The 12,506-nt window shown below is 52.9% G+C and overlaps 1 protein-coding gene across 1 annotated transcript in view; it reads right to left on the bottom strand.

Annotated features, from left to right (window-relative positions):
* The window catches only part of klf8 (Kruppel like factor 8), a 35,419-nt gene that overhangs the window by 9,146 nt on the left and 13,767 nt on the right, over window positions 1–12,506 (bottom strand). The window contains exon 2 of the mRNA XM_086142300.1: window positions 7,417–7,695. Within this exon, the coding sequence (XP_085998426.1) occupies window positions 7,417–7,695 (279 nt within the window). The remainder of the gene's footprint in view (window positions 1–7,416; window positions 7,696–12,506) is intronic.

Below are 12,506 nucleotides of genomic sequence, written 5' to 3'. Positions count from 1 at the left end.
AGTACTAGTACTAGTACAGAGTACTAGTTACTACGGTCAGTACTACTGCGGCAGCCATGATGGAAGGAGGAGGTCCTTCCTGGTTCTTCTTGGACCTGGTCCTTCTAAGACCCGGCTCCTCTCAGACCTGGTTCTGCAGTTCTACTGATGGATGTTCCACCTCAGTGTTACTAGAACCTTGAGGAGGGTGGAGGCCCAGAGCTCCGCCCGGGGCGTAACCATGGCAACCCAAGGAGAAGATATTAGCTACAACGCCCAGATCTTCTGCAGGGTTTGGAAGCACCATGAGAAAGGAAAGGAAAGGAAAGGAAAGGAAAGGAAAGGAAAGGAAAGGAAAGGAAAGGAAAGGAAAGGAAAGGAAAGGAAAGGAGGGATGAAGGAGGCGTTGAAGGGAGCGAGGACAGTAACACCATTACAGCCTGGGTGTGAAGGGGGGGGGCGTTACCATGGAAACTGTGATCTATCAGCTGACTGTGTTTTTCCGCTGGTTGTTGCCAGGCAACCACCCCCCCAACAACCACACCCTCTCACCTGCCCCCCCCCCCCCCCCCCCCCCCGAAGACTCAAAGCCTTCAGTGAAAAAAGGAAGAAGATGTGAAAGAGAAAAGGAAGCGATCTGATTGGTCGTCACTGAACGTTCTCACGTTCTCCTGCAGGAGGACGTCCACCTGGACGCTTCATGACGTCACGCTTGGGATTCCCAAGTCCGACCTTCAGGACACAAAGCGGACGTCGGAGATGATCCGTCCTGAGGAGGACCACCCCTGTGGAGCTAGAAGACCTTCAAGAGATGTTTTCCTGAGCTGGTGGACTTTAAACAGAAGTCTCCTCTCATAGGAGACCTGGAATAGAAGGTCCTCCCTCATCCAGGTCACGCTCAGTTTTTGTCCAAATCTTCTCCTCAAAGTAACTGGGCTTGATCTTCTTCCCTGGAAGATGTTTATCCTCTTCCTGGAGGCTTCTTCAGAAGATACTCCTCCAGAAAGGTGTCTTCAAGGGCAGAAAACCAACTCTAAATGAACGTCTCCTGTGGAGGAAGAAGACCTTCAACGGAGGTCTTTCCATCTCCTGACAGGAAGCCGTCGTCGTAGAAGGCGCCGTGTTTACAGCCAGAAGAAGGCCTCCTCCAGCAGATGCATCATCTCCACCTCCCTCACCCTCATAATGGACTACAAACATGGCGGCAGAGACTACAAGAACCTCTGGGAGGGAATGAAGGAGGCAAAGAATCACTCCTGGTAGAACTTCAGAGGGAGAACCCTGCTAGAACCTTCCACATCCAGAGGAACCGTGGAGAACAGATGGGCTCCACACCACTGTGTGTGTGTGTGTGTGTGTGTGTGTGTGTGTGTGTGTGTGTGTGTACATAAGTGCACGTGGGAATATTCTGGGATGTGAGCGTGCACGTGGACCTGGACGATACAAAGTGAACCCAGTGCAAAAACAACAGCTGGGGGAGATATTAACACACACACACACACACACACACACACACACACACACACACACACACACACACACACACACACAGCCCCACCCAGTGAGGCCCCCCCGCCCTGCTATCTCTGGTTAGCCCACCTGTTAGCGCCGCTGCCTTATCGGAGCGGCGGCTTCGGCCCCGCCCACCTCGGGTCACATGACCCCGCCGGCGGAGCGAACCATTCCACCGGGGCGACGGGGGGGAAGATTTCACTATTATTACTGTGTTACTGTTATTACAGTTTAATCATAATAATTATTCTTCTAATGACAGCAAACAAACCAAAGTAAACTGGCAACGCAGAAGAAATTTGAATATTAAAAATATGGACTGAATCATATTTTCAAAATATGCTCTTTAATATTTAATATTATCAAATACAGGAAGAGACGCTTCTAAAGTCCGGTTGGAAGTGACCACCTGTCAATCATCCAACCGCTCACACACACACTCAGTGTTTTTAGGGTGAAGAAAGACGGGGAACCTGGAGGGAACCCAGGAAGGAGAACCCAGGAAGGAGAACCCAGGAAGGAGAACCTTGGAAGGAGAACCCAGGAAGGAGAACCTTGGAAGGAGAACCCTGGAAGGAGAACCCAGGAAGGAGAACCTTGGAAGGAGAACCCAGGAAGAACCTTGGAAGGAGAACCTTGGAAGGAGAACCCAGGAAGGAGAACCTCGGAAGGAGAACCCAGGAAGGAGAACCTTGGAAGGAGAACCTTGGAAAGAGAATCCAGGAAGGAGAACCTTGGAAGGAGAACCCAGGAAGTAGAACCTTGGAAGGGGAACCCAGGAAGGAGAACCCAGGCAGATCAAAACCTGGGACCTTCCTGAGATGCAGAGGTTCCACCCCGGTGGAGATGGGGTCACTAAAGGGTTAATGCACAGGGGTGGGTGTGTGTGTGTGTGTGTGTGTGTGTGTGTGTGTGTGTGTGTGTGTGTGTGTGTTCTCCACAAGACCTTCACGGAGAATGAAGGTGTGTCGCGCCAACATTCCCCTTCAGTTCCGTCTTGTCTTTCCCAGGAGCGCCAGCAAGGCGGGAACCTTCCTGAGAACCTCAGCGTCCTCCATGCTACACACACACACACACACACACACACACACACACACACACACAGAGGTTCTCCTATCAAACAGCTCTTTGAAAAGAGCTCTTTAGTGGTCGAACAATGGGTTCCTCAGCACCCCCTCCTCCCCTATTCTGGCTCAGGGGTATGCAGAACCACAAAAAACAGCAAGAACATCTCTAGAACATCTCTGGAACATCTCTGGAACCACCACAACAACGCTCAGCTGTCCATCCATTCACCCTCTCATTCACAGAGTTTAAACCTTCAAGGAACCACCTGACTGACCTCACCCAGGCTGGAGAACATGGAGAACCAGGGCTGGAGAACATGGAGAACCCAAGGAGGAGAACATGGAGAACCCAAGGAGGAGAACATGGAGAAAGAACATTGGAGAAAACCCATACAGGAAAGAATGGAGAGGCCAAAGCAGGAGCCCCAGCTGAAGAACATGGTGGGAACTCTGGCAGCCAGATGGAGAACAAGGACCTCCGTTATCATGAGCAGTAGTAGTACTTGTAGTAGTACTAGTACTGTAGTACTGAACCCCTGAGTGAGTCTGGAACCCCAGATGTTCCACTCAAGAACCTGGACTCTGGTCCAACCAGCAGGAGTCACATGACCAGGAAGTGGATCCAGAGGATCAGACGACCATGACATCATCCTGCATCACCCGAGGGGGGGGCCATCCACTTCCTGCTTGTCTGTTGACTCACACCCTTTAAGCACACACACACACACACACACACACACACACACACACACACACACACACACACACACACCTCCATCCGTGCAAACACCTCTGCCCCCCCCAACCTCTGCATCCCAAAATTATTACTGTGCTGTCCTTCAAACTGATTGAATGCTTTACTGCACGCACACACACACACGCACACACACACACACACACACACACACACACACACACACACACAACACACAAACACAGCGACGCAGAGCCCTCTTGGCAAAAAGCCTCTAACCTTTAACCTCTCACGCACGCAAACACATGGGGAGTCATGGTGTGTGTGCGTGTGTGTGTGCGTGTGTGTGTGTGTGTGTTTGTGTGCATGCATGGGTGTGTGTGTGTGTGCGCGTGCATGCATGGGTGTGTTTGTTGTGGGCCTGTCTTTGTGCATGACTGCTCCTGTTTGCTGGAGGACAACTGACTTGTTTATGTGCATACATCAGGGACACACAAGTGCACGTGCACGCACACACACACACACACAAACAGAGGGCCTTATTGTGTGCGTGTGTGTGTGTGTGTGTGTGTGTGTGTGTGTGAGAGAGAGAGATTACAGAGCTATTCACTGTGCTGTGCTGGCAGGTATTCAGTGCTCGCCTTTGGCTGGAGTGGCGAGTTGGGGGGGGTGAGAGAGTGAGAGAGTGAGAGAGAGTGAGATAGAGAGAGAGGAGCTGGTGTGGAAAGGTGGAGGAGGAAGAGGAGGAAGGGGGGGGAGGGGCCGAGCCTCCGAGCCTGTTTCGGCAACTCCCGCCAGAGCCCTGGTTGCCATGGCGACGGCGGGAGCGGAAGCAGAGCCTCCCTCAACATATCCTATTAGGGAGGGGGGGAAGGGAGGGATGGAGAGAGTTTGAAAGAGAAAGTTTAAGAAGGATAGAACAGATGAGAGTGTGTGTGTGTGTGTGTGTGTGTGTGTGTGTGTGTGTGTGTGTGTGTGTGTGTGTGTGTCTCACTCTTTCGCTGCAGTTTTGTTTTTCCTCCCCGCTCCTTCGTTCCTCCTCCCTTCTTCTTCAACCGCCGACACAACAACCGCAACCAGGCCCAAGCCTGACCTTTGACCCCGCCCAGGCCCCGCCCTCACAGCACAGGCCCCGCCCCTGCCACACCCTGGCTCCGCCCCCTTCTGCCGCAGACACGAGACTCCAACTCTGAGAAGACCAGCTGTTTACATCTGCTACACACACACACACACACACACACACACACACACACAGTCACACACTCACATATATAAACACACACACACACACACACATAAGCCAGACTTGTCACTGGTCACTGAGCCAGGTTTGGGGGCGGAGCTTGTTGGTGACGCCTCCTCATCATACAGGCTGTTTTTTAAAAAGTGTATGAGTGAGTGTGTGTTTGTGTATGTGTGTGTGTGTGTGTGTGTCTGTGTGTGTGTGTGTGTGTGTCTGTGTGTGCCTGTGTGTGCCTGTTCCTGGCAGACAGAGCATGGAGAGGATCTGCGTCCTGGAGACGTTATCTCTGAGCAGGAAGCCCCACTCCCAACCGAAGAGGTGTGGTCCTGGCACACACACACACACACACACACACACACACACACACACATACACACACACACACTGCTTAACGATCCCTTATGCAGCCCAGCTCCGCCCCCCCACCACATGAAGCTCTGACACAATGGGGCTCCACCTTCTCCTCCACCCTGGACCTTCTCCACTGAGGCCTTCAGAGAAGTCCAGGCTTTTATTTTGAAGATCCCACCAGGCGCCCTTATTCTGAAACTTTGAACTTTGACCCCTTGACCTCAGGAGGGGGTCCAGGAACGTCAGGACCGGCGACACAGGAAATACCTTCCTGCGTGTTTTATCTCGTAGTTCTACAAACTACCGGCGGCTGCACACGGAGGCCATCTGGAAGCTCTTGCATATCCAGGTCCCGGGAGTTCTTTGAGGAGCACGGAGGAGGTTCTGGAGAACATGAAGGAACCTTCTACCTGCCAGAAGATTCCTGAGAAGCAGGAATGCACTGCCGCCAAAGGAAAGAGGCTGGAGCACCAGCCCTTGTGGAGCTCCAGAAGAGCCGCCTCCTCCAGGGAGCGCAGAAGAACCTGGAGATGTTCCTCTCAGCGCTGCCACGCCTTTTACAAAACACTACGAGAAACTACGCAAACGGACGGCGGCTGAACCAGATCTCCGGTCAGGTCCGGCTGGTCCATGAAGAACTTTCCTCCGCGCTCTCCTTCCGTCACAACCGGAGCCTCTGGGCCGCGGTCGCCATGACGACCGAGATCCGCTTTTCGGAACCGGGAACCCAAAGCACGGAGAACCCGGACAGGAAAACCCCATCTGGCTCGCTTCCCTGGACCTGGACGGCCTTCTGGAGGACGTGTCCTCAGACCAGGACCAGGACCTCAGCTCTCGTTCCTCTTCTGAGGTCGACATGGCCAGACGTCACCGACCGAAACGACCGATCTCGTCCTCTGGACCTCCTCCACGCCACCGGTGGAGGTGATGGAGATGATGGAGCGCTCCATCTTAGAGGTGCAGCTCTACGACCAGCGTCCTCCTCACACCTTCTCCCCACAAGATGCCTCCAGCTCAGCTCTGCAACCATCTCGCTGTCGCTGGGGGCGGAGCTTAACCCTGCTCACACTGGGCCCATCAGCTGTCAATCATCCAACTGTCCAACCACCTGCTGACCTTCTGGACTCAGGATGGAGAACATGGAGAACCCAGGTAGGAGAACATGGAGAACCCAGGTAAGAGAACATGGAGAACCCAGGTAAGAGAACATGGAGAACCCAGGCAGGAGAACATGGAGAACCCAGGTAGGAGAACATGGATAGCCCAGGTAGAAGAACATGGAGAGAACCTGTAGGAGCCATCAGGCCCGAGGCAGGAACCCTCTTGCTCCACTGCCCCACCTCCAAGGGCTGGGGAGAACCTCCAGAAGGACCACGACGTCCAGAACACAGAAGAACATGTGGAACCTGTTTTGCTTTTGTGGTCTGGTCTCTCTGGGAGGATCCACCCCCCCCTGACCTCTGACCTCTGACCTCTGAACTCCCTTGGAGTTAGCCAAGCCAGGAGTCAGCAGGGATTAGAGCTAATTCATCACCTCCATCTCCTTCATCACCTCCACCAACGATCATCTCCACCAACATCAACCCTTCACCTGTCCGACCGGTCAGGACACATCAGGACAGGTTAGGACAGATTAGGACAGATTAGGACTGGGATTAAAAGTTCTGTTGTGTCTCCTGATGGACGGTGAGATGTTTGGAGAGCCGAAGCTGAGGAGAAAAGTCATAGATGAGTCTCTGACAGGTCCTTCATCCACCCCACGCTCATCCACCTCCTGGACTTTCCTTTTCAGGACCTCCTTCCGTGGTGGAGCTGGAGCTCCTGCAGCGTTAGCTTCTGAGTGTTAGCATTCCCAACCACGTTTGCTAGTCTGGATGCGCAGTGCACGTTGATGTGCACGAGCACCTGATCGGTTCCCGGACCGATCAATGAATCGATTACCTCATGTTCTAACCTGCGTGAAGACTCCACGTCCTCCACCAGCAGCCTCACGGGTCCCAGCGGGTTAAGCCCCGCCCCCTCGCAGTAACAACAGGCGTGATTGGACCCCTGGACCACCAGCGCAGGATCGACACCCGCTCATGTGTTCATCGCTACCAGAGCTGTGCGACCTCACGACCCCTCCTCCGAGGAGGTCCACCTCCACACCTCCACACCTCCACACCTGAGGTGAACCCTGGTTGGTGTCACCTGCCCAGGTGTGACGGCCCGTCGTGCTCGGAGCTCCGGCGCCGCCAAGCCGCCGCCGGCTTCTGAGCAAACATTTGCTCTCCAAGAGCGGCCTGTTGACTCTGGCCGGCCACAGGAGGAGGAGGAGGTTCTGCCCCTCCTGCAGCTCCTCAGCGAACGCAGGAAAACATCTCCCATGGAGGAGCTCCATCCAGGTGAGGCCAAACAGCAGAACTACAAATATGGCGTCCGCAATCGTGCCATCAGCCGTTTGAGTCCCGTTTCATCTCCAGGACCACAGAGCGCCGTCGGAGGCTCCGCCCCCTCGGTGTTGTATCGGAACACGTCAGAGCCCTCCCCCTCCCCGGCTCCGCCCCCGGCTCCGCCCCCCGGCTGCTCACCGTGCACTCCCTCTCCTCGGGCTCGGGTTTGATCTGCAGGGACGGCATGGCCTCCTTCGCTGCCACTTCCTGCCCCGCCTCCCGAGGCTCCTCCTCCTCCTCCGCCTTGTCCTCGCCTTCCCGGGCGGGGGGCGGCGGCGGCGGCGGCGATGGCGGCGGCGGCTGCCGGGCCGTCAGGGCGCTCTGCTTGGACGGGAGCCGCTGCTTCTTCTGGGCGGCAGCGGCAGCGGCGGCGGCGGCGGCGGCGGCGCTCTTCCTCTGCTTAGCGGCAGACTGACACTGCGGGGGAGGAGGAGGGGGTTAATCAATGATGAATTAAACAAACTGCAGGGGGGGAGGAGAAGGTAGGAAGAGAAGGTAGGAGAAGGTAGGAGAAGGTTGGAGAAGGTAGGAGAACTTCCTGGACAAGAAGGAAGCAAGGAAGGAAAGGAGGGAAGGAAAGGAAATAGTTTTGAAGGAGGAAAAAATGAGTTACCTCTTCACCCTGAAATAAAAATGGAGGGAGCTGGGAGGGAACACACACACTCACACACACACACACACACACACACACACACACACTCAGGTCTGAGCGAGGAGACAAGGACAGAGGACAGAGGAGACAAAGGGCCGAGGATCCCGAGGCAGCCGCTGAGGGAATGAGGGCGAAGGAGCGGCAGGCCGAACCCAGAGGAGCAGGGAGGGGCCGAGGATCACCCCTCCCTCACTCACCCCCTCCCTCACAGCGGCAGGCGGGCGGACACACCCTCACACACACACACACACACACACGCGCAAGGAGGATCTAGCTTGGGTTTTGTTTTTGTTTTTCTTTTTTCTTCTTTACCACTTCCTGCTGAGCGTGAGGAGGCGAGGACATGAGGACACGAGGACACGAGGACACAAGGAACCGAGGACGCAAGGCCATGAGGACACGAGGATACAAGGATGGAAGGACACTAGGACACTCGGATACTAGGACATGAGGACACGAGGCCCTCAGGACACCATGATGAGAGGACATGAGGACACGAGGATGCGAGGAAACAAGGACACAAAGATACAAGGACACGAGGACACAAGGCCATTAGGACATGAGGACACGAGGACACGAGGACGCTGCTTCAACATGAAAGCCCTGCAGGAGGACCTGCTGGGGTTCAGTGTTGGAGCTCCAAGTCACGCCATGACTTCCTGTTTCTGTCCAAACACCTGAAGGCGTCACCTGAGCCTTCATCCACACACTTTACACACACACACCATCAAATATACCGCTTTTATTCAATCTAACCGACTCACTCCTTCAATCAGACGACAATAAACTTCTGTCATTAAACTTTTTCAATTCTTCTCCAAAATTTCCTTCGTAAAACAAAAATATTCTTATCTTTCTGAACTTTACTAAAATACACTCATATAAACACGAATGAAATGAAACCGTACTACTTTATTACACTGAATTGTACTCAGAATTATACTTTATTTATACTACACTAGACTTCTATGATTATATGTAGCAATACTTCTTTAATTACACAAAAATATACTTCTTAGCAGTACTTTCTGTCATTATACTTCTTTGATGATACTTAGCTATACGTCTTGAATCCTACTCAACTTTGTAATGTTACTAAAATACACTTCTTTAATTATACTTCAATATACGTCTTTGATTAGAACAGCACTTACATACTTGCTTTTAAGTATACAAAATATACTTCTTTAATTAAATGAAATACTACTTTATTTTACGTCACTGTACTTTATACTGAATGATACTTTATTTCTACTTCTTTACGTGTACTTAGCTGTACTTGTGTACTTCAGTACACTTCTGTATTCCTACTATACTCTGTGCTAGGGTAGCAAAATACACATCGTCTCATTATTATTATTATTTAGAAACGTGTACTTTTTGCAGTATGTGTGACTCCAGAGTACTCTAGTACTCCATGTATTACTAGCATCTTGTACTGCAAACCTGCGGGTTTCAAGTACTGGCTCGTGGAGATCAGAGTACTCGGGCTCGAGGTGGTCCATTAGCTGGTACATAAAGGTAGCATGATGTGGTCCAGGTCCACTGGGAACGCATGGCTTCCCCTGGAGGCTCAGGTATACTGGGGGTTATTATGGGATGTCCTTTTGTCATTGACACGAGGCAGGAGGAGCCATTTGTGATGGTTCTCCTCAAGGAACCCTGGAGATCTTCTACAGCTTAGAACCTGGAGCTCCATCAGATATGGATGGTTGGACCCTCCCACACACACACACGCACACACACACACACACACACACACACACACAATCTCCCCCCCCCCACACACACACACACACCCTGCCCCCTCACCCGGGCTGCAGGCCATGTGACCCAACTCCGGTGGATTCCATGCCGAGGTGTGGCCTCGGCCAATCAGGCAGGGTGTGGCTGCACGCCTGAGCCCCTCCCGCACACACACACACACACACACACACACACACACACACACAAACACAGACAGAGGACACACTGGTCTCTCATTGTGAGGGGACAGAACCCCCTCTGTGTCTGCAAACAAAGGTGAAGGCAGCTGGATGCCACACCCTCCCCCCCCACGTGGAACACACAAACACACACACAAACACACACACACACACACAAACACACACACACAAACAAAAAAAAAATCAAACTGTCTTTTTCATGCATCACCGTTCTCTATTGTGCGGCCCAAGCAGAAGATGACGGGTTCTAATGTTCCGGAAGCAGGAACTTCTTGTTCAACACACACACACACACGCCTGCATGGGCCGACTTGCCTCTCGAGGCCGGATTCCAGGAATTACCCGAAGCCACAACAGCCAGGAGTTGCATCTTGTTAAAGGTCAGGAGGGAGCAGAAACAGAACCTCGGAGCGTTCGCTGAAGAACCTTGGAGAACTTGGAGGTTCTCCTGTGTAAAGACTGCATTCTGAGGAAGCTGTCAGTGACGTTCTAGCCGAGAGACGGCGTCCCGGAGGTTCCACGTCAGCGGAACAGCTCATCAGCATGGCGTTGGTCCTCCTTCTGGAGCCTCATCTGCTGCCGGCGTGTTAGCTTAGCCCCCAGGCTAGCAACTAGCAGCCGGAAATCAAACCCGCGACCCGAAAAACAACCACCGGAGCCACGTTTGTCCAACAAATGACAATCTTCCTCACAGGGTTCGCCGTGTTTTTTGTTCAAAACAACAGTTCTGGTCCAGGCGGCGCCATGGCGTGGGCGGAGCCTGGGGGAGGGGGCGGAGCCTCGGAGGGGTGACGCCGGAGCTCCGAATGAAGCAAACACACCCAGGGAGGAAAAGACCGGAGCGAATCCACACTGATCCACATCTGCAGGCCGACGAGGCACCGCGGGCGTGCACGTGCATGTGTGCGCGCGTGTGTGTGTATGTGTGTGTGTGTGTGTGTGTGTGTGTGTGTGTGTGTGTGACAGACGGCGAGTAGCGCTAACGAGCAGTGATAGCTAGAGACTGTCTCTGTGCAGGCAGCCTGTGCCTGCATGTGTGTGTGTGTGTGTGTGTGTGTGTGTGTGTGTGTGTGTGTGTGTGCGCGCTCAACACACCCCCCGCTCCCCCCCATCACGTCTCCACCCACCCCACCCCCACCCCAGAGAGGTCCATCTGTGGAGTTCCAGGAATAAAAAGGGTGGGGTGGGCGTGACCCTGTCAGCCTGTGATCCCGGGACAGGAAGTCGGGGGGGCAGAGGGGGCGTGGGGGGGGCGGAGGCGGGTCGAGGTCACAGCGAGATCGACTCCGCCCCCCCCCCTCCACACACACACACACACACACTCACACACACACACACACACACACACACACACTCCCAGGACCCAGAAGCTCCGGTTTCTCTGGAAGCTTCCATCTCCAGCTCGGCTCTGGGCTCTCCCTGCGCAGACATTAGACCTGGATCTTCTGAGGTCCAGGTGCAGAAGAACAGGACCTGAGACCTCCAGACCACCTGGAGGTCCGAGCCAGACGCGACACCCCAAACCATGTTCACGACAACAGTCCTTAAATATAAAATAATTGTCATGAACGTGTGATAAATGTGTCATAAATGTGTCATAACCAAACAGACGCTTCCTCTGATAATCAATCAAAATGATATTTATGAATTTTAGTCACAAACTTTTATCTATTTTTGAGGAAAGTGTTAAAAATACCCCCTGCAGTACCGTGGGTGACCACCAGAGGGCGCATGTCTGGAAGAGGAGGACCTTGTGTTGGCGTGCAGAGGCTCCGCCCTGCAGCAGCCACTTCCTGTCCTCCACCCGAGGACTTCCTGTCCCAGGAGCTCCGTCTCCCTCTGGATTCGGGGAGAAGATCTTGGTCAAAGTGAAAACCCTTCCTGAGCGTTCGGCAGGAACGGGGCAGGAGACAAGAACTTCTTGAATCTCCTTCTTTATCTGTCCAGCGAGGTCTTCTTCTTCTTCTTCTTCTTCTTCTTCTTCTTCTTCTTCTCCTCCTCTTTCTTCTTCTTCTTCTCCTCCGTCTTCTTCTTCTTCTCGTCCTCTTTCATCTTCTTCTCATTCTTCTTCTTCCTCTTCTTCTTCCTCTTCTTCTTCTTCTTCTCCTTCTTCTTCTTCTTCTTCTTCTTCTTCTTCTTCTTCTTCTCCTCCTCCTTCTTCTTCTTCTTCTTCTTCTCGTCCTCTTTCTTCTTCTTCTCATTCTTCTTCTTCTTCTTTCTCTTCTTCTTCTTTCTCCTCTTCTTCTCCTTCTTCTTCTTCTTCTTCCTCTTCTTCTTCTCCTTCTTCTTCTTCTTCCTCTTCTTCTTCTTCTTCTTCTTGTTATTATTAATCTCATTCTTCTTCTCCTTCTTCTTCTTCTTCTTCTCCTTCTTCTTCTTCTTCTCCTTCTTCTTCTTCTTCTTCTTCTTCTTCTTCTCCTCCTCCTCCTCCTCCTTCATCCTCCTCTCCAGCAGATGTTCCCCCCCGTGCCTGATAATCTCATCATCTGCCTCCTCCCTCCGCTGGCGTTCCACAGGAGATCTTTCCTTCACACGTGGCTTCTTGGTTTCCTAATAGGTAACGCAGCCTCTCTGGATTCTGACCTCCACCCTCAGGGTCACATGACCTGCAGTTCCCGCCGTCACCAGCA

This window comes from Fistularia commersonii, chromosome 35 (assembly GCF_037954325.1).
Source record: "Fistularia commersonii isolate RoL2024-O1a breed Wild chromosome 35, RoL_Fcom_v1.0, whole genome shotgun sequence".
Lineage (NCBI taxonomy): Eukaryota > Metazoa > Chordata > Actinopteri > Syngnathiformes > Fistulariidae > Fistularia > Fistularia commersonii.
This window is presented reverse-complemented; position numbering and strand designations above follow the sequence as displayed.